This window comes from Macaca nemestrina, chromosome 20 (assembly GCF_043159975.1).
Source record: "Macaca nemestrina isolate mMacNem1 chromosome 20, mMacNem.hap1, whole genome shotgun sequence".
Lineage (NCBI taxonomy): Eukaryota > Metazoa > Chordata > Mammalia > Primates > Cercopithecidae > Macaca > Macaca nemestrina.
The window spans coordinates 55,801,162-55,823,840 of record NC_092144.1 but is presented as its reverse complement, the minus strand read 5'-3'; the positions used below and the strand labels follow the sequence as shown (position 1 = coordinate 55,823,840).

General features: G+C 50.6%; 1 protein-coding gene across 2 annotated transcripts in view; it reads left to right on the top strand.

Annotated features, from left to right (window-relative positions):
* The window catches only part of LOC105478549 (outer mitochondrial membrane lipid metabolism regulator OPA3), a 61,784-nt gene that overhangs the window by 15,462 nt on the left and 23,643 nt on the right, over nucleotides 1-22,679 (top strand). The window contains exon 2 of one of the 2 annotated variants that reach the window (XM_011735967.2): nucleotides 16,815-22,209. The exons of the other annotated variant lie outside the window; for it this stretch is intronic. Coding sequence (XP_011734269.1) covers nucleotides 16,815-17,212 — 398 coding nt within the window. The 3' untranslated portion in view covers nucleotides 17,213-22,209. Of the gene's footprint in view, nucleotides 1-16,814; nucleotides 22,210-22,679 lie in introns of those variants that run through there. 2 annotated transcript variants of the gene reach the window in all.

Here is a 22,679-nt window from a genome sequence, read left to right as displayed (position 1 = left end):
GGGGCACATTTGAGGGTATTAGTTACCTGCCCAGTGACCCCAGGGTACAGAGGGGTGCTTCAACCGGAATTTCCCGCCGAATTCCCAGGCTGAATCGAGTGGCCCACCCTGCGTCACATCCCCATCCCGGCACAGTCTCTGTGACCCAGGGAAAGCAGTGCCTTAATTGGCCAGACTCAGGAGTGGGGTTACCTCCTCCTGAATCCCTTGAACCAAAAGTTGGGGAGATACGATCCCCCAAGATTCTGGGCAGATAGAACCAGTCGTGCCCCTCTGGTAACTGGAGCACTGTGCGTTAACTGCAGTCTCAGTTGCTATAATGGAAAGATCAAGCCAGGTCTGTGGGAGGAAGCACTGCCCAGCTATTGTGGCCTGCACAATTCTGTTAAAACTTGGAGCACTGTTAGGGCAAGCTTAAAACTGGCTGGATTGGGTGGGGCACAGTGGCTCACGCCTGTAATCCTAGCAATTTGGAAGGCCGAGGTGGGCGGGTCACCTGAGGTCAGGAGTTTGAGACCAGCCTGACCAACATGGTGAAACCCCATCTCTACTAAAAATACAAAAATTAGCCAGGTGTGGTGGGGCACGCCTGTAATTCCAGCTACTCGGGAGGCTGAGGTAGGAGGATGGCTTGACACCAGGAGGCGGAGGTTGCAGTGAGCCGAGATCGCGCCACTGCACTCCAGCCTAGGTGACACAGCAAGACTCTGTCTCAATAAATAAATAAATAAATAAATAAATAATAAAATACATAAATAAACTGACTGGATTGCCAGGTGCGGTGGCAAACACCTGTAATTCCAGCATTTTGGGAGGCTGAAACTGGAGGATCACTTGACCTCTGGAGGCTGAGGTTGTAGTGGGCTGAGATCCCACCACTGCACCCCAGCTTGGGTGATAGAGTGAGACCATGTCTCACAATAATAATAATCATCATCGTCATCATCATCATCATCTGGCTGGATCACATCTGGGAAAGGGCAGCCACGGCAGACTGGCTTGAAGCTATGTTTACCCTGAATAATAATTTATTGACTGATAACAACAGCTTTTATTTAAAATGCTTTCCATTATCTCAGCAAATGATCTTAACCACCTTATTAGGGAGTTTATGACCATCCTGGTTTTATGAGTGAGGAAATCTCTCAAAGTGAGAGAAACAGGTTCCCTGAGGCAACACAGGATAAGAAGTCACATCCCACTGGCTCCCAAACTCCTCCTCTTATGTTTAATTATCGGCACTTGATTTTTTGGTATATTCTTTGTTAAGATACAGTATCTATACAATCTAAAGGCTACAGTTCAATGAGTATTGGTAAATGTGTATACCCATGTAACTAGTACCCAAGATATAAAACATCATCATCGGCCGGGCGCGGTGGCTCAAGCCTGTAATCCCAGCACTTTGGGAGGCCAAGGCGGGTGGATCACGAGGTCAGGAGATCGAGACTATCCTGGCTAACATGGTGAAACCCCGTCTCTACTAAAAATACAAAAAACTAGCCGGGCATGGTGGCGGGCGCCTGTAGTCTCAGCTACTTGGGAGGCTGAGGCGGGAGAATGGCGTGAACCCGGGAGGCGGAGCTTGCAGTGAGCCAAGATCACGCCACTGCACTCCAGCCTGGGAGACACAGCGAGACTCCGTCTCAAAAAAAAAAAAAAAAAAAAAATCATCACTCTAAAAAGGTCCCTCCTCCCCTGCTCTGTCTCCCTGACTTCTCTCCTTATTGTTTAGTTCTGCCTGTTGTTCAACTTGATGTAAATGGAAATTTATGTTTAGCTTTTGTCCATTTGATACTTTTGAGATACTTCTTGCTGCATGTATCAGTAGTTCATTTCTTCTTCTTCTTTTTTTTTTTGACACATAGTCTACCCCTGTCACCCAGGCTGTAGGTCAGGGGCACAAACATGGCTCACTGCAGCCTCAACCTCCTGGGCTCAAGCAATCCTCTTACCTCAGCCTCCCAAGTAGCTGGGACCACAGGCACATGCCACCATGCCTGGCTCCTTTATTTTATTTTTTGTAGAGATGGACCTCACAAGTTGCTGATAGTGGTCTTGAACTCATGGGCCCAGGTGATCCTCACCACTTGGCCTCCCAAAATGCTGGGATACAAGTGTGAGCCACCACGCCTGGCCAGTTTATTTTGTTTGCTACTCTTAAAAAAAGTGTATTCGTTTATTTTATTCCAGTATATGAATATGCCATGCTTTGTTTGATAACTGTCCTAATGATGGACATTTGGGTTGTTTCCAAGTTATTGCAAATAAAGGTGCTATGAACATTTGTGTACAAGCCTTTATATGGATGTTTTCATTTCTCTTGGTAGAAATGATATTCTCCCAGTAATTATCTAGGAGTAAAATTTCTGGGTTGTATGGTAAGGGTATATTTAATTTTATAAGAAACTGGCTGGGCATGGCAGCTCACACTTGTAATCCAGCACTTTGGGAGGCTGAGACGGGCGGATCACCCAAGGTCAGGAGTTCAAGACCAGCCTGGCCAACATGGTGAAACCCGTCTCTACTGAAAATACAAACAGCTGGATGTGGTGGCGGGTGCCTGTAATCCCAGCTACTCAGGCGGCTGAGGCAAAAGAATCGCCTGAACCCGGGAGACAGAGGTTGCAGTGAGCTAAGATCCCGCAACTGCACTCCAGCGACAGAGCAAGACTCTGTCTCAAAAAAACGAAAACAACAACAACAACAACAACAAATTTATAGGAAACTACCAAAGAGTTTTGCCATGTGGTTCCAGTTGCCCCATATCCTTGCAATATTTAATATTTTCACAGTTTAATTTTAGCCATTCTGTTTGGTATAAAATGGTAACTTACTTGCTTTTCTTTGGTGAATGGTGCTATTGAGTACTTTTCCATGTGATAATAAATAAACATGTATTATGTCATACAGTTCTTGAGAATCAGGAATTTAGGAACGGCTTCGTTGGGTGGCCCTGGCTAGGAGTCTGTGGACCCGAAGTCTTGCCCAGGGCTGGAGGATCTACTTCCAAGAAGGTTGATTCACTTGAATAAGAATGAAAGTGACCAAGACTAAAGAGGCAGTGTCTTCATAAAATTTTGGAAGTGACATATTACTTCTACTATATTCTGTTGGTCATACAGACCAACCCTGGTACATGTGGGAAGGGAGAATACAGGGCCGTAAACACCAGGATACAGGGGATTGTTGGGGAGGAGGGCATCTTGGAGGCTGGCAACCACAATTCTATTACTACGATCAGTTAAAAATAATTGATTTTTAAAAGAATATTAAATCAGGCGGGTGGATCACCTAAGGGAGTGGTGGCTCACCCCTGTAATCCCAGCACATTGGGAGGCCAAGGCGGGTATATCATCTGAGGTCAGGAGTTAGAGACCAGCCTGGCCAACATGGCAAAGCCCTGACTCTACTAAAAATACAAAAATTAATGGGGCACAGTGGTCTGCGCCTGTAATCCCAGATACTCGGAAGGCTGAGGGAGGGGAATCACTTGAACCCTGGCAGCAGAGGTTGCAGTGAGCTGAGATCGTGCCTTTGCACTCCAGCCTGGGCGACAGAGCAAGACTCCGTCTCAAAAAAAAAATAATTAAAAAAAAGAATATTAAACCAATCTTATATTCCTGCAGAAACCCCACTTGATTATGCTGTATTATCTTTTTTATATGTTGCTGGCATTTGTTTGCTAATATTTTCCTAAAGATTTCATCTGTGGTCATCAGTGACATATTCTATAATTTTATTTTCTTGTATGTATTTGTCAGATTTGATTGATTGATTGATTTGTTTAAGACCACGTGTCACTCTGTCACCCAGGCTGGAGTAGAGTGGCAGGATCATGGTTCACTGCAGCCTTGAACCTGGGGGCTCAAGTAATCCTCCTATCTCAGTCTTCCGAGTAGCTGGGGACACAGGCATGCACCACCATGTATAGCTAATTTAAAAATCTTTTTGTGGCCGAGCACGGTGGCTCATGGCTGTAATCCCAGCCTTTGGGAGGTGAGACAGGTGGATCACCTAAGGTCAGGAGTTCAAAACCAGCCTGACCAATATGGTGAAACCCTGTTTCTACTAGAGTTTCAAAAATTAGCCGTAATTAGACTAAATACAAAAGTTAGTCTCCCTCTGTTGCCCAGGCTGGAGTGCAGTGGCATGATCTCAGCTCACTGCAACCTCTGCCTCCCAGGTTCAAACGATTCTCCTGCCTCAGCCTCCCGAGTAGCTGGGATTACAGGGGCATGCCACCATGCCTGGTTAATTTCTGTGTTTGTAATAGAGACGGGGTTTCACCATGTTGGCCAGGCTGGTCTCGAACTCCTGACCTCAGGTGATCCATCCGCCTTGGCCTCCCAAAGTGCTGGGATTATAGGCATGAGCCACCGCGCCCAGCCACTAAACAAATTATGTAATGCATGCTGTTTCAGTCAGTGGTATACTAATAGCAATTGCATGATAATGCAATCCAAGAGAAAAGTTTTTTTTTTTCTTTTTTTTTTTTTTTTTTTTTTTGAGGCGGAGTCTCGGTCTGTTGCCCAGGCTGGAGTGCAGTGGCCGGATCTCGGCTCACTGAAAGCTCCGCCTCCCGGATTTACGCCATTCTCCTGCCTCAGCCTCCTGAGTAGCTGGGACTACAGGCGCCCGCCACCTCGCCCGGCTAGTTTTTTGTATTTTTTAGTAGAGACGGGGTTTCACCGTGTTAGCCAGGATGGTCTCGATATCCTGACCTCGTGATCCGCCCGTCTCGGCCTCCCAAAGTGCTGGGATTACAGGCTTGAGCCACCGCGCCCGGCCTTTTTTTTCTTAAGACAGAGTCTTGCTCTGTCACCCAGGCTGGAGTGCAGTGGTGCCATCTGGGCTCACTGCAAGCGCCACCTCCCGGGTTCACGCCATTCTCCTGCCTCAGCTTCCCGAGTAGCTGGGATTACAAGCACCCGCCACCACGTCCAGCTAATTTTTTGTGTTTTTAGTAGAGATGGAATTTCACTGTGTTAGCCAGAATGGTCTCGATCTCCTGACCTCATGATCCGCCCGCCTTGGCCTCCCAAAGTGGTGGGATTACAGACGTAAGCCACGGTGCCCGGCTGTTTTGTTTTTTTTTCTTTGTTTTTTTTTTTTGGTTTTTTTTTTTTTTTTTTTTTTTTTTGAGACAGAGTCTTGCTCTGTCACCAGGCTGGAGTGCAGTGGCACTCTCTCGGCTCACTGCAACCTCCGCCTCCCAGGTTCAAGCAATTCTCCTACCTCAGCCTCCCGAGTAGCTGGGACTACAGGTGTGCGTCACCACGCCCAGCTAATTTTTTGTTTCTGTATTTTTAGTAGAGACAGGGTTTCACCATGTTAGCCAGGATGGTCTCAATCTCTTGACCTCATGATCCGCCCGCCTTGGTCTCCCAAAGTGCTGGGATTACAGGCATGAGCCACTGTGCCCAGCAGAGAAAAGTTTTAACTAAAATCACAAAGAATGAAATTTTTGGTTTTAATTTATAGATACATTTTTGTTTCAGAGACATATGACAGGATATTGAGCATTAAAAGTCACATTAGGATAAAACTTTATAGAGAAAGTAAAATGTAGGTGGAACTTCAAAGACAGCAGGGAACAATGCAAACTCTTAAAAAAGAACTGGTTGGTGTATTTTTAAGTGGCTTTGGAGGGAGACAGAGGAGCAGGGGTCTGGGAGCCATTAGGATGTCTTTGACCCACATCTTTCCCATCCTCATCACCCCATGGCCAGGCTCACAGCTAAGCAGAGCCCCTATCTGGACCTCAGTGGCAGGTGTGGTTTTGTCCCCAGCAACACCTGGCAGGGTCACTGGAGTTCAAGGCCAAGGCTGAGTGGGCTCTCGACGCCTACATTGCCCACCAGCCCCATGCCAGAGGAACAGGCTTGTTTGCAGTGTGGCACTTGCCCCCTGGGCTGTTCTCGGAGTCCTCCTGGTTCACCCCCAGTCAAGGAGGGATTCTGGGCTTCACCCCACCCTCAGCCACCTGGCACGTGTGGTCCTAGTCTCCAATTCCTTCTGCTTCTTGCCACCGCTCTTTCCCCCTCTCCCCTTCCTCCCCCTACCCGCCCCCTTCCATGAGTGCCTAGGTCTCAGCAGCCTCCCTGCTGGCTCAGTTACCTCTCAGCCATCTGCTCCCGCCTCAAGGCTTGCATCATTGATTCCCTCCCCTTCTGCCTAGTCACATTACCACCCCCCTCGCCTCCCCGCCAGCCAGCTTCCCTTTGTTCTTGTGACTTCTGCTGTCTTTCCACCTAAGACTGCTGTTTTATTGGGTCTGGAGAAGGGAGCAGCAGAGGTGCAGAGGTAGAGGCTTAACCTGTGGAATCCTGGGGGCCAAGGTGGCTTGTCTGATTTTTTTGAAAAAAGTTTTAATTATCTGTTTTGGCCAGGCACAGTGGCGCACACTGGTAATCCCAGCACTTTGGGAGCCCAAGGCAGGCGTATCGCTTGAGCTCAGGAGTTCAAGACCAGCCTGGGCAACATGACGAAACCTCATCTCTATTTAAAAATAAAATAAAATAAAAGACCAGGCACAGTAGCTCATGCCTATAATCTCAGCACTTTGGGAGACCAAGGCAGGTAGATCATGACGTCAGGAGTTTGAGACCAGCCTGTCCAACATGGTGAAACCCCGTCTCTACTAAAAGTACAAAAATTAGCTGGGCATAGTGGCGTGCGCCTGTAATCTCAGCTACTCGGGAGGCTGAGGCAGGAGAATCACTTGAACCCGGGGGGTGGAGGTGGCAGTGAGCCAAGATCACGCCACTGCACTCCGGCCAGGGCAACAAGAGGCTCTGTCTCAAAAAAGAAATTCGCCAGGCATGCTGGTTCTTGCCTGTAGTCCCAGCTACTTGGGAGGCTGAGGCAGGAGGATTGCGTGATCCCTGGGATTCCAGGCTGCAGTGAGCCATGATCTTGCCACTGTACTTCAGTCTGAGTGACAGAGTAAAACCCTGTCTCAAAACAAAAACAGAAAGCCAAACTTCCTTACTCTAGTTCCATTGCTGACAGAAATGCTGGAATTTATGAGATTATAGTATCGGAGGGTCTGTCTTGGCTTTTTAATTGTTATCATCCACTGTGCTGCAGGATTAAGGAGCCCAGCAAGGCCTTTCGCACCTGGATAGGTGAACCTGGCATAAATGCCCAGAAGTAGAATGACTGACTCCAGGGTGTGCACGGATTTACACTTACCCCAGCAAATGGGTGAGAAGGTCCATTTCCTCACAGTCGAGCCACCTGGGGGCTGTTTCTGTTTTCGTTTTTTTCTACTTTGAATTAATTTTAGACTCAGAGAAAAGTTACAATAATAGTACAGAGAGTTCCCACATACCTTTCACCCAGAGTCTCCGGATGATAACATTTTACATAACCACAGTGCAATGAGGCGACCCAGGAAATGAACACTGGTATAAAGCCTGCAGGCCTCATTCCTATCTCAGCAGTGTTTCCACTGGTGTCCTTTTCTGCCTGTTCCAGGATCTTCTCCAGAAACGCATGTTCATTTAGGTGTCATTTCTTTTATTTATTTATTTTTTTTTTTTTTGAGACTGAGTCTCAGTCTGTCGACCAGGCTGGGCAGTGGCGTGATCGCAGCTCACTGCAACCTCTGCCTCCCAAGTTCAAGCGATTCTCCTGCCTCAGCTTCCCAAGTAGCTGAGATTACAGGCGTGCGCCATCACACCCAGCTAATTTTTTTATTTTTAGTAGAGACAGGGTTTCACCCGGCTGATCTCAAACTCCTGACCTCAGGTGATCTGTCCACCTCAGCCTCCCAAAGTGTTGGGATTACAGGCGTGAGCCACTGCGCCGGGCCTGGAGTATGGTTTCTACTGAATGCTTATTGCTTTCACACCCTCATAAAGTTGAAAAACTGCAAGTTGAACCATCATAAGTCAGGGACTGTACGTACTTAGGCTAAACAGTCTGATAGTTGTATGATTTATGATAGAAGAAAACCCAGCCACCTCCTTTTCTACCTCAATTTCTGCTTCCCCCAGGTAGCCACTGTAACTCTTTCGGCTATTTTTTTGGTATTTATCATATTTCCTTTTTTTTTTTTTTGAGACGGAGTCTTGCCCTGTCACTCAGGTTGGAGGGCAGTGGTGCGATCTCAGCTCACTGCAACCTCCGCCTCCTGGGTTCAAGCGATTCTCTTGCCTCAGCCTCCAGGGTAGCTGGGATTACAGGCACCTGCCACCACACCCAGCTAATTTTTGTATTTTTAGTAGAGATGGGGTTTCACCTTATTGGTCAGGCTGGTCGTGAACTCCTGACCTCAGGTGATCCACCCACCTCAGCCTCCCAAAGTGCTGGGATTACAGGTGTGAGCCATGGCACCCGGCCTATCTTCCCCATCTTTTATTATCAGCTGACTTCCTTGTATGGAAGATAAAGATTTAATGTTTTTTCTCTCCCTCTCCCACATTAAATAACCTCTCTCTCCTCACTGGTAAACAGTTCCGGTTACTGGTTCCACGGGATTTAGCCTCTCAGTAGCCAGCATGTTCATCATGGCCCTCTTGCCACTGTGGACTCTAGCAGTCACTACTGTGTCCTTATGACGACTCTTCACCATCACTTGCAGGAGAGTAGTGGCCCCTATGAGGAATGCCTTCCCTTCGTTTTATGAGGAAGCAGCCATCGTGTACAGACTTGTTCCCAATAGTGGGGGAGGCACTTTGTCTTTTCTTTTTTGAGATGGAGTTTTGCTCTTGCTGCCCAGGCTGGAGTGCAGTGGCATGATCTGGGCTCACTGCAGTCTCTGCCTCCTGTGTTCAAGTGATTCTCCTGCCTCAGCCTCCTGAGTAGCTGGGATTACAGGCGTGCGCCACCACGCCCAGCTAATTTTGTGTTTTTAGTAGAGACGGGGTTTTTCCATGTTGGTCAGGCTGATCTGGAACTCCTGATCTCAGGTGATCCACCCACCTCGGCCTCCCAAACTGCTGGGATTACAGGCATGAGCCACTGCGTCCAGCCTGTCCTATTTGTCCATAAGCTCCTGAGCCCCAGTCCCCCACCATGGAGGGAGCTGTTTTGTCTTAGCAGCACATTTCCTGAGGAAAGGGTTGCATTCCAGCCACCTGCAGTTTCATGCTCAGAAAAATCTTGAACAATAGTTAACTGTGGCCAAGTATGTTACTTTACTTGACTCCGTGGGTTAAGATATCCCTCCTTTCTCTGGGAAATCTCCTCCCTGGGCCTGGTCAGCCATTGTGTTGTGACCTAGAGTATCTGAAGTGCCTGTGACCTGGAGCTCCCGGGCTGAGAGAGATCTGAGCACAGGAGTTTGGGTCCTGAAGTTCTGAGTCGCCCCAGGAAGTGGATGTGACAGTCGAGTAAGAAGAGGGCTTGGGAAATGGTACCCTGAGAAATGCCAGCCACTGAGGCCGAGGAAAGGGTCCATATCAGAGACAGACGGGTGGAGGGGGCCTGGAGCCAAGAGAAGCACACATCTCCAGGAGGAGGGGTGATGCACAGTGCCACATTCTCGAGGGGACAGATAACACCAAAAGCATCAGGAGAGAGAGAAGGGGGATGGGGAGCCAGAGACAGGGAGCCATACCCATTGTCCATGACCACCTCCTGGGCACCTCCACAGATCAGCTTTTTCATTAAGTGCCTGCTCTGTGCCTAGCTGGGGCTGGGGACAGTGCAGTGACCGAGTTAGGCTCAGGCCCTGCCTGCATCAGCCTCACAGTCCAGTTGGAGAGACAGACTTGTCACCATGCAGTAAGGACCCAGAGCAGTCAGAGCTCGGATGGAGAAGCCCAGGGGTCTGGAGGTCAGGGAAGGCTTCCTGGAGGAGGGGACATCTGAGTTGGGATTCTCTGTTATGGAAGACAGATGAAAGGGAGTGAGTCTGGAGGGAGAGTTCAGGGAGGAGACGGAAAACGATTCTATGTAACCCAAGAGTAGATTCAGACCAGTGGGTAGGACGTACTTCCAGGAATAAAATTCCTAATAGGAGTCAGGAAGAGGATATTAGATTAACATTTACAAACTGAGCATTTTCTCCCTTACTCTGTCATTGCCATTTTCCCATTCCTGCCAGTTGAGTATTTTGACCCCTAGTTTTGATGAGGAAACACCAAGGCTCAACTTGCATATCCAGAAAGTGACAGAACCAGGATTTGAGTCCAGGTCTGTGTGACTCCAAAGTTCTTGCTGCCATTTATTAAGGCTGGTCTCGTGTTAAGCCCAGGGAGCTTTGAGAACCTTGAGAATGTGTCTGACCCAGCCTGTGGTTCAGGGAGGGCTTCCTGGAGGAAGGGACAGTTCAGCTGCGATCTAAAAGAAGAATTGGGAAAGGACAGGAAAAGAGAAATAGAGGAGGCCAGCTGCGGTGGCTCACGCCTGTAATCCCAGCACTTTGGGAGGCCAAGGCAGGTGGATCACATGAGGTCACGAATTCAAGACCAGCCTGGTCAACGTGGTGAAACCAAAAAATACAAAAATTAGCCAGGTGTGGTGGTGTGCATCTGTAGTCCGAGCTACATGGGAGGCTGAGGTGAGAGAATCGCTTGAACCCGGGAGGTAGAGGTTGCAGTGAGCTGAGGTCGCGCCACTGCAGTCCACCTGGGACAGCATGGTGAGACTCAATCTCAAAAAAAAAAAGAAAGAGGAAAGGAAAGGGAAGAGAAGGGAAGGGGGAAGGGAAGGGGAGGGGGAGGGGGATGGGAAAGGGAAGGGGAAGGAGAGGGAAGGATACCATTGTCCAAGTTCTTTTAAGTAATAGAGAAAGTAGGACCACTGACTTATTCGTTTTATGGGTCCAATAGAATAGTGATATCAAAGCTTGACAAAGCCATTACAGAAAAGGAAAATTATAGGTTAAGATCTCTCATGAAGTTGGAGTCAGGCCAGACATGGTGGCTCACACCTGTAGTCCCAGTACTTTGGGAGGCCGAGGTGGGCAGATCACTTGAGGTCAGGAGTTCAAGACCAGCCTGGCCAACATGGAGAAATCCTGTCTCTACTAAAAATACAAAAGTTAGTTGGGCAGGGTGGCCGGCGCTTGTAATCCCAGCTACTTGGGAGGTTCAGGCAGGAGAATCACTCGAACCCGGGAGGCAGAGGTTGCAGTGAGCCAAGATCAAGCCACTGCCCTCCAACCTGGGCAACAAGAGCAAAACTCTATAAAAAAAAAAAGCACTGAAGTCTCATGAAGCAGCACTCAAGAGGGTCTCCTCTCTGCCTTAGTCACACCACATTGGAGAGTGTTTCCATGGCCACTGCACCGTATAGCCGAGATCATGCCCCTGCACTTCAACCTTGGGGACAAAGCGAGACTCCGTCTGAAAAAAAAACGGAACATAGAATAATAAAAACTGCACACAAATCCCCTGTAGAAATGGGGGAGTGGAGGAAGGGCAGGCCGTGTGGGGACAGAGTGCTCACCTTTCATAGTGGCGCTGGATTATGAGTAGCTAACAATGGTTTAGATCTGAACAAACCTCCAGTTGAAGAGCTCAGAAATGAGTGAGGTGTGCCTACTACGGGCTGTCCAGGAGATGGCGCTAGGGGAAAACAGGCTGGCGACGGCAGTAGTTGAGGGTTCCTCTAAGGAGGGAACTTTGACTACGTTTTATAGTTTGAGTACTTTGTTTTCTTGCAATGTGTTACTTCTATTTGCGGCGGGGATTGGGGGTGGGGAGCGACGGGGAATGGTAGGTTTTTTCTTTTCTTTCTTTTTTCTTTTTAATTTTTTTTTTTTTTTTTTTTTTTGAGACAGAGTCTTGCTCTTGTTGCCCAGGCTGGAGTGCAGTGGCGTGGTCTTGGCTCACTGCAACCTCCGCCTCCCGGGTTCCAGCGATTCTCCTGCCTCAGCCTCCCGAGTAGCTGGGATTACAGGGGCCTCCCACCACGCCCCGCTAATTTTTTGTATTTTTAGTAGAGATGGGGTTTCACCATGTTGGCCAGGCTAGTCTTGAACTCCTGACCTCATGATCCACCTGTCTCGGCCTCCCAAAGTGCTGGGATTAAAGGCCTGAGCTACCACGCCTGGCCAGTTTGTTCTTTTCTTCTCACCAGTTCCTTCTGATTGCTGCGTGGAGCACAATTGCAGAGGGTGAGGCTGGGGCCGGCAGATGGGAAGGAGGCTGGAGGTGGGACCCACTTATGTGTTAAGCTTAGATCTAATGAGCATCATGCGTGTGCCTGGCTTGGCACTGGGCAGTGCTGGGGACACAGCAGTGACCGTGACAGCTCTGGGCCCCACCCTTGTGAGGCTTACAGGACAGTGGGGAGACTGATTTTAGACAAGTAACTGGATAGCCACTATTCCTGGTTGTGATAGGCACTCGGAAGTGGATAGACAGGCTGCATTCCTCCTATTCAGGTCAGGGAGGGGAACGTTGGTCAGAGCTGGGATGGATCCTGGACCAGGACAGCAGAAGGGAATCCACTGTGAGAGATGTTCAAGATGCAGAATGGACCTGACACGCAGCTGAGAGGCCGTGGGAGGAGGGGAACAGCTGGGATGAGGCCCCGGTCTCTAGCTGGGGGACAGGTGTGGGGCCGGGAGCTGGGTTCAGGTTTGGACACGCTGAGTGTGAGGGGTCTAGGAGACATCTGGAACCTGTTGACCCCCGCAAGTCTGGTGAGTCCTCCAGCTTACTCTGTCCCGGCCCCTCACAGCTATCACTTCTAGAATCACAGCCCTGTTGTGATTCATTCCCACCTGGGCCTTGTTTCCTGAAGCCCACTTCTGACCGCTGACCCGAGAGAGAATGCCGCCAGCCCCCACTCTAAGAGCCCTGAAAGCCCATGCCTGCGCGCATACACACACACACCCTCTTTGATTTGATTTCCTGTGGCCTGGGTACGTGCCCACTCCCATTGGCACACCCAGACCCACCTGCTGGCCCAAATCCCCATGCGTGGTCTATGCTGAGACACTTGCAGTTGCACACTGGGAACCCCACCTAGGAAGGCCAGAGGAGGCCTCAGCCCTCACCGCTCTCTGGCCACTGTGCTAGGTGTCCCTGGCATGAAGGAGGCAGTGACAGTTACGGGCGCAGCTCTGGGCCACCACCAGGGCTGGCGAGTGTTATTGTCAGGATGATGCTGTCCTTCCTGTGTTACAGAGGGGGGCTCGGGGCAGGCTGTCATTGACCAGAGAGCAGGTGGCAGAGCCCTAGGGGGACCCCAGGTCAGCCTGACCCTAAGACCTCAGTGTGGGAGGGTCTCCACAGCCTGGATTCCAGGAACCCACAAGCCCAGGGCCTAAGCCACAGTCAGCTGTAACAGTAACTGCAGCAGCTGACAGTGACAGTGACAGTGACAGTGACTGCTCGAGCCCTGGGCTCGTGCCTCAGGTCTTCCCTCCAGCTCCAGCAGAGCGCCCCCACGCCTTCCTGCCGCCCCACCCCTTTGAAGATGAAAGATGTGTAGTGGCTGGGCACAGTGGCTCTCTCCTGTCGTCCCAGTACTTTGGGAGGCTGAGGCAGGATGATTGCTTGAGCCCAGGAGTTCAAGACCAGCTTTGGCAACATAGCAAGACCCCATCTCTAAAAAAAAAAAAAAAAAAAATTTGAAAACAGCCAGGCATGGTACGGCATCTGTAGTTCCAGCTGCTCCAGAGGCTGAGGTGGGAGGATTGCTTGAGTCTAGGTGTTTGAGGTTGCAGTGAACTGTGATAGAGCCACTGCCTTCCATCCTGGACCACAGAGTGAGATCCCATCTGTTAAATACATAAATAAATATGATGGAATATGGCAAGAGCCCATCTCTACCCAAAAAAATAAAATTAGCCAGGCATGGTGGCATGCGCCTGTAGTCCCAGCTACTCAGGAGGCTGAGGTGGGAGGATGACTTGAACCTGGGAGATGGAGGTTGCAGTGAGCCGAGATTGCCATAGCACTCCAGCCTGGGCAACAGAGTGACATCCTGTCTCAGAAAAAGAAAAAAAAAAATTGTGTGCCCTCTAGTGCATTTTCAAGTTGACAAGTAAAACTTTTTTCATAACCTTAAGTAGTTGTGAAGGATGGAATTTCTGGTTCTGGTGTGTTATGATATTGACATGTCCAGACGGCTGGTGCATCCCTTCCCTTCATATTTATCGCAAATTACATACAATAATAATGATTTGATGCCTACCAATGTCTGGTTTAAGGAGATATATATATATATATCTCTCTCTCTCAGGCATAGTAGCTCACACCTGCAATCCCAGCACTTTGGGAGGCTGAGGCAGCCAGATTGCTTGAGCCTAGGAGTTCGAGACCAGCCTGGGCAACATACTGATAACCCCCATCTCTATTTTAAAAAAAATACAAAAATGGTTGGGCGCAGTGGCTCATGCCTGTAATCCCAACCAACACTTTGGGAGGCTGAGGTGGGCGGATCACGAGGTCAGGAGATCGAGACCATCCTGGATAACATGGTGAAACCCCGTCTCAGCCGGGCGCGGTGGCTCAAGCCTGTAATCCCAGCACTTTGGGAGGCTGAGACGGGCGGATCACAAGGTCAGGAGATCGAGACCATCCTGGCTAACACAGTGAAACCCTGTCTCTACTAAAAAATACAAAAAGCTAGCCGGGCGAGGTGGTGGGCGCCTGTAGTCCCAGCTACTGGGGAGGCTGAGGCAGGAGAATGGCGTGAACCCGGGAGGCGGAGCTTGCAGTGAGCTGAGATCCGGCCACTGCACTCCAGCCCGGGTGACAGAGCGAGACTCCATCTCAAAAAAAAAAAAAAAAAAGAAACCCCGTCTCTATTAAAAGTACAAAAAAATTATCCAGGCATGGTAGCGGGCGCCTATAGTCCCAACTACTCGGGAGGCTGAGGCAGGAAAATGGCGTGAACCCAGGAGGCAGAGCTTGCAGTGAGCTGAGATCACGCCACTGCTCTCCAGCCTGGATGACAGAGCGAGACTCCGTCTCAGAAAAAAAAAAAAAAAAAAAAAAAATTTTAGCCAGACATACCTGTAGTCCCAGCTACTCAAGGGACTGAGGTGGTGGGAGGATCACTTGAGCCTGGAAGGTCGAGGCTGCAGTGAGCCACGATTGCGCCAGTACACTCCAGCCTGGGTGACAAAACAAGACCCCGTCTCGAAAATAATAAAAATAAAAACAAGCTCTTCTTTTTCAGTCAGAAATTTCACATGGTTTCTTTTCATTCGTGTACTTTTGTATTTACAGTCCACATACCCACAGAATTCCATCTAATTTATATGTCGGCAACCAAAATACATACAGAAATTTACATGTTAATTTCCTGTGACCATAAGGTTCTAAATGCTAAATTGTTTTCTTCTGGATTGAGTTAATTTTGAAATTATTAATAGTGCACAGTTACTTTAAAATGTTCATTTTTTGGCTGGGAGCAGTGGCTAATGTCTGTAATCCCAGCACTTTGAGAGGCCAAGGCGAGTGGATCACAAGGTCAGACGATCGAGACCAGCCTGGCCATGGTGAAACCCCTTCTGTACTGAAAATACAAAAAATTAGCCAGGCATGGTAGTGCACGCCTGTAGTCCCAGCTACTCAGGAGGCTGAGGCAGGGAAATTGCTTGAACACGGGAGGCAGAGGTTGCAGTGAGCCAAGACTGTGCCACTGCACTCCAGCATGGCAACAGAGTGAGACTCCATCTCTAAAACAACAACAACAAAAGAGTTCATCTTTTATACATTTTCATGAATAATTACTAAACCTTTAAAGTAAAAGAAGATGTTGCAAATGAGTCTGCAAAAGCACCAGACAAGGGTTCCCTCTGTGGTTTCATGTGCCTTGGATGAATATTAATTGTTGCAGGAGTGAGTCAGGGTGCAGCATCAGTTCTGCACTGGTTTTAAAGACTCAAGTGCTGAGAATCTTCCTTCATAAAGAAGCAGCTAGGCAAGGAAGGAGTTTTTGTTCCAGCAACACCACTCACCTCTTGAGCTCCCACCAAGGTATGTGTCCAAAACCTCACTGTGAAGAGCTGCAGCTCTTAGCTGCACCTTCAGGGCTGATGAAATTCTAGGATTGGAGCCATCAAACTTGCAAAATTGATTGATTATTACAAGTGTATCTAAGTGTTCAGAGGCACTTAGCATCGATTGCCACCTTAAGCTGCCCTTTGGAGCCAGGAGCCCCCATCCCCCCCACCCACCTGCAGCCCCAACTTTGCACTTTGGGAAAATAAGGCAAGAAAGGGGGCTGGTCTTTCTCCTGGGAAGTGGGTGGGGCGACAGTGCCAGAGCAGGACAGCCTGGCTGGCGGTGGCTTAAGGGAGGAACACAGGGAGCTAAGCATCTGGCAACTGGACCTTTACACTGTCCATGAACTTTGCGCTGTGGAAGTCCCTGGTGTCCCTCTTGGGGCGTGGCCCCTCAAGTCTAAGGACCTCCCTTCTGGGGCAGTGTTTCTCTTTTTTTTTTTTTTTTTTTTGAGACGGAGTCTTGCTCTGTGCCCCAGGCTGGAGTGCAGTGGCGCGATCTCGGCTCACTGCAAGCTCCGCCCCCCCGGGTTCACGCCATTCTCCTGCCTCAGCCTCCCGAGTAGCTGGGACTACAGGCGCCTGCCACCTCACCCGGCTAATTTTCTTGTATTTTTTTAGTAGAGACGGGGTTTCACCGTGTTAGCCAGGATGGTCTCGATCTCCTGACCTCGTGATCCGCCCGTCTCGGCCTCCCAAAGTGCTAGGATTACAGGCTTGAGCCACCGCGCCCGGCCTCAGTGTTTCTCATCCCTGGCTGCTCGCTAGAATATTCTGGTCTTTTAAAAGACCCCTGGGTTACCCAGGCTAGGTGACTGCATTCCCTGGGTGAGAGGGGTGGGGCTTGCAGGGGGCTCCCAGAGCGCAGCCTGACCCCTCTCTTCCCCCGCAGTGTACCACTGGGTGGAGATGCGGACCAAGATGCGCATCATGGGCTTCCGAGGCACGGTCATCAAGCCGCTGAACGAGGAGGCGGCAGCCGAGCTGGGCGCGGAGCTGCTGGGCGAAGCCACCATCTTCATCGTGGGTGGCGGCTGCCTGGTGCTGGAGTACTGGCGCCACCAGGCGCAGCAGCGCCACAAGGAGGAAGAGCAGCGCGCCGCCTGGAACGCGCTGCGGGACGAGGTGGGCCACCTGGCGCTGGCGCTGGAAGCGCTGCAGGCGCAGGTGCAGGCGGCGCCGCCACAGGGCGCCCTGGAGGAACTGCGCACAGAGCTGCAAGAGGTGCGCGCCCAGCTCTGCAACCCCGGCCGGTCCGCGTCCCAGGCAGTGTCTGCGTCCAAGAAATAGGAGCTTGCTGGACCCTGAATTTGGACATGGCCTATGTACCTAACGTGGCCTTCTTCCCACACCACCCCTGCCTGTGCTGGCCCAGTGGAAACCACCAGGATCTTGGTGCAACTTGGCATTTGGTTACCCCTGCTGATAAGAGCAGCAGTTACCTGCCACTGGGACCAGCAGGTGAAGTGTTGCAACATAGCCCTCTCCATCATCCTTCACCCCCTAGCCCCGACTCCAAACCAGGACGACCTGCAAAGTCCCAGCCAGCAGGACACCGCGGGCACTCTGGCAAATGAAAAAAACGGAACCTGGTCTTGAGCTGAATCAAGGTGTTATTGTTACCGCTCCCCCCCACCCCACCCCGGTTTACCTGATCAGTGTTAACCTTTACCGGGACACTCATCTGTTACACTGGAACACCCTCTTCTCTTTGTCAATGGGTACAGACCTCTGTAAGGAAATGCAATGTGTTGCAGTGGTCTTTTCTCCCCCTCACCTTCTAAGGTCAGCTCTAGCTGAGCATCACTGCTGTCTTTAGGAGAAAAAACAAAGGTGTGGCTGGGAGCCATGGCTCATACCTGTAATCCCAGCACCTGGGGAGGCTGAGGCGGCCAGATCACTTGAGGTCAGGAGTTCCAGACCAGCCTGGCCAACATGGTGAAACCCCATCTCTACTAAAAATACAAAAATTAGCTGGGTGTGATAGGGTGCGCTTGTAATCCCAGCTACTCGGGAGGCTGAGGCAGGAGAATTGCTTGAACCCACGAGGTGGAGATTGCAGTGAGCCAAGATGGTACCATTACACTCTAGCCTGGGCGACAGAGCAAGACACCATCTCAAAACCAAAAGTTAACTAGGCGTGGTGGTGGGTGCCTGTAATCCCAGCTACTTGGGAGGCTGAGACAGGAGAATTGCTTGAACTTGGAAGGTGGAGGTTGCAGTGAGCCGAGATTGTACCACTGTATTCCAGCCTCGGTGACAGAGTGAGACCGTGTCTTAAAAAAAAAAAAAAAATCCTGGCCGGGCACGGTGGCTCACGCCTGTAATCCCAGCAGTTTGGAAGTCCGAGATGGGCGGGTCACTTGATGTTGGGAGTTTGAGACCAGCCTGACCAATATGATGAAACCCCGTCTCTACTAAAAATACAAAAATTAGCCGGGCATGGTGGCATGTATCTGTAACCCCGGCTACTTGGAAGGCTGAGACAGGAGAATTGCTTGAACCCGGGAGGCAGAGGTTGTAGGGAGCCGAGATTGCACAATTGCACTCCAGCCCAGGCAACAAGCAAAACTCCATCTTTAAAAAAAAAAAACAAAAACCTGGCTGGGCGCGGTAGCTCACGCCTGTAATCCCAGCATTTTGGGAGGCCGAGATGGGTGGATCACCTGAGGTCAGGAGTTCGAGACCAGCCTGACCAACATGACAAACTCCGTCTCTACTAAAAAATACGAAATTAGCCAGGCGTGGTGGCGCATGCCTGTTATCTCGGTTACTCGGGAGGCTGAGGCAGAAGAATCGCTTGAACCTAGGAGGCGGAGGTTGCGGTGAGCCGAGATCGTGCCATTGCACTCCAGCCTGGGCAACAAGAGCGAAACTCTGTCTCAAAACAAACAAACAAACACAAAAGGTCCTGGCCTGCAGTCAACCCGTGGAATCATTGTACCTTCCCTTGAGGCCCCAAGTGAACTATTCCAACAGAACACTCTCATCCTTGAGTCTGTGGCACGACCCACTAGAATGGCGCTACAGGATCTTTTCTGTGAATGTCCTCCAACCCTCTTTCCATGGTGGGAAATTTGATCCTAACTAGGGCTAATCCGGCCTGTCCTTCTGCCTCAGCCCCCTATTTTCCTGTCCTCAGAGTCCCTGGAGCTTGTACTGTGTGGCATGTCCTTTCTTGCCTTCCCCACCTTGCTCAGCATTTTTCAGGGCCCCAATCGAATCCAAGCCCATGAATTCAGTTGTCACATCCTTCATCTTCCATCCGCGTCTCCTAATCTGTGTGTTCTTGCTTTCTTTCCTCGGAGCTCTGGACTGACCCGACAGCCCGTCTTCATGTAGCGGTACCCTCCTGCCTCCATAGCCCCCAGTCCCACCCCCATCCTACCAATTAGGCCACCAGTTGGCCTTAACTCCTTGATTAATTTCCTGGGGCTGCCATAACAGGTCACCAGTGGGTGGTGAACTTGATGGCTTCAGTCTAACAGGAATTTAATTCACACAGTTCTGGAGTCCAGAAGTCTGAAACCAAGGTGCTGACAGGGACACGCTCCCTCTTCCAGCTCCTGGTGATTCCAGGCCTTCCTTGGCTCGGCCTCCAGCTTCACATGGCCTTTTCCCTCTTCTTTTTTGTCACTCACCAGAACACCTGTCATTGTATTTAGGGCCCACCTTTTTTTTTTTGAGACGGAGTCTTGCTCTGTCGCCCAGGCTAGAGTGCAGTGACGCGATCTCGGCTCACTGCAAACTCCGCCTCCGGGGTTTATGCCATTCTCCTGCCTCAGCCTCCAGAGTAGCTGGGACTACAGGCGCCCGCCACCACGCCCGACTAGTTTTTTGTATTTTTTTAGTAGAGACGGGGTTTCACAGTGTTAGCCAGGATGGTCTCGATCTCATGATCTCGTGATCCGCCCGGCTCGGCCTCCCAAAGTGCTGGGATTACAGGCTTGAGCCACCGCGCCCGGCCTTAGGGCCCATCTTGAGTTCAGAGTGATCCCACCTCAAGACCCTTAATTACATCTAAAAAAACACTTTTTCAAATAAACTGTCATAAGTACAGGTCCTGGGGGTTAGTATGTGGACATGTCTGTTGGGGGCCCACCATTCAAACCATTCAGCCCATACTCCTCCTCACCCCAAGAGTATGCTGGCGTCCAGGTGCAGTGGCTCACACCTGTAATCTCAGCACTTTGGGAGACCAAGGCAGGAGGGAACTCTTTGAGCCCAGGAGCTGAAGACCAGCCTGGGCAACACGGTAAGAACCCATCTCTACAAAAATAAAATAAAAATATTAGCCAGATGCAGTGGTGCATGCCTGTAGTCCCAGCTACTTGGGAGGCTGAGGCAGGAGGATCACGTGAGCCCTGGAGGTTGAGGCTGCAGTGAGCTGTGATCCTGCCACTTTACTCCAGCCTGGATGAGAGAGTGAGACTTTTTCTTAGAAAAAAAGTACCCTGGGACTCCCGCCAACCCTGCGGGCCATTTAGCCTTCCCACTAGCTGAGAGGAACAGTCTAGGAACCCCCCTTTGCTACTGGGTTTCTCTTCCCGGATCTGCCACTGAAGCACGGGGCGGGTGGGTCCCACTAGCCTGCAGTCTGCCCTTCCGACTGTAGCTATCTGCTAATTAGAGGAGCCGCAAGGTGATGGAGGCATCCTGAGGCTGTATCTGAGAACCATCATGTGGATCTCCACAATGGGTACAGAGCTTATTAACATAAGCTCTGATGGGAAGGGTTCTGATGGGGAGAGGCCCAAGAGTCACCCTATGAGGTGGGGAAACTAAGGCCAAGGGTAAGCAAAGGGACTTGCCAGAGATGCCACAGCCAATGAGGGGCTGACTGCCCAGGGCGGTGAAGTAGTAGGGGCAGAGTTAGGGGCTTGTATTACCCTGACTGCAGAGTGAGGAGGGAGAGGCGATGGCTGAGCAGAGGCTGGGGGGGTGGCAATCTCTACACAGAGGCCCAGGCCGTCCCAGAGGTGGCGTTGACAATGGGAGACCCTCTCTATCCCCTCTCAGAGCAGCCCCGGATCACACCTGAGATCATAGCATTGTGTACACGGGCGACCATTCCACCTGGGCCCGCTCTCGGGAAGCTGCAGGTGAAAGTGGGAGGGCCGGGCTTTCCCCCACTTCCGTCCTCACCTCCCTTCTCTAAGGAGGTAAATATGGCCCGGACCAAGATCTGCCCAAATAGAAAGCCAGGAAACAGGTTCTGAAACAGCTTTTCTTTTCTGTTCTGTTCTTTTCTATTCTTTTCTTTTTTTTGGAGACAGAGTCTAGCTCTGTCACCCAGGCTGGAGCGCAGTGCTGCGATCTCGGCTCACTGCAGCTTCCACCTGCCAGGCTCAACCAGTTCTCCTGCCTCAGCCTCTGGAGTAGCTGGGATTACATGCGCCCACCACCCACGCCTGGCTAATTTTTGTATTTTAGTGGAGATGGGGTTTCACCAGATTGCCCAGGCCGGTCTTGAACTCCTCACCTCAGGTAATCCACCCGCCTCGGCCTCCCAAAGTGCTGGGATTACAGGTGTGAGCCACTGTGCCTGGCCTGAAACAACATTTCAGTTCCTTCTGGAAGAGGGGGAGAACTTGGAGCAGAGGGAACTGATCGAGTGGGTCCTGAGTGGGGCTATGTTTAAAACTGGGAGTGACCCAGGCCGCGCATGGTGGCTCACGCCTCTCATCCCAGCACTTTGAGAGGCCGAGGTGGACGAATCACATGATGTTAGGAGATCGAGACCAGTCTGGCCAATATGGCGAAACCCTGTCCATACTAAAACTACAAAAATTAGCCGAGCGTCATGGCACATTCCTGAATCCCAGCTACTCGGGAGGCTGAGGCACGAGAATTGCTTGAACCCAGGAGGCAGAGGTTGCAGTGAGCTGAGATCATGCCACTGCACTCTAGCCTGGGTGACAGAGTGAGACTCTGTCCCACACACACACACACAAAGACAGAGGTGGGAATGTGAAGACAGGCAGGAGCTCCAATTCCTGACCCCAGTGCCATCCTGACCCAGATGGAGTGCTGCTCTCACATCTCAGAGACTTCGTACTCAGTCCTGCCCTGCCCTGACAGGCGGCCAGTCCTCATGGGCAGCAGGGCCATCTACTTCCCCCACTGCGGTGCCAGGGGTGGCCGGGGTGTGTGGAAATGGAAAGAATGTCCTCTCAAAATGCAGGAGGCCAGAGGATGGTTCACTGCTCGTGTGTTCTACTAGCTAAAATTGTGTATACCTTGCAATGTGGGGAGAGGGGTTAGAATAAATTTGTAAATGAAGCTGATTGTCTTCAAGTTGATGCATTCTTTTTTCATATTTAAAAAGTCCTTGGGGCTGGGCGCGGTGGCTCACGCCTGTAATCCCAACACTTTGGGAGGCCAAGGCGGGTGGATCACCTGAGGTCAGGAGTTCAAGACCAGCTTGACCAACATGGTGAAACCTCGTCTCTACTAAAAATCCAAAAATTAGCCAGGCATGGTGGCGTGCACCTGTAGTCCCAGCTACTCAGGAGGCTGAGGCAGGAGAATCACTTGAACCCGGGAGGCCAAGGTTGCAGTGAGCCGAGATCATGCCACTGTACTCCAGCCTGGGCAACAGAGCGAGACTCCATCTCTAAATAAATAAATAAATAAATAAAGTCCATGTCAACCTTAGGAAAAAATATCCTTTATTCTTTCACTCGAAAAACTCACTGAGGTGGTGCTGCACCTGGGCATGGACCCAGTGTCCTTGGTGGAGCATCTCCCGTAAAAA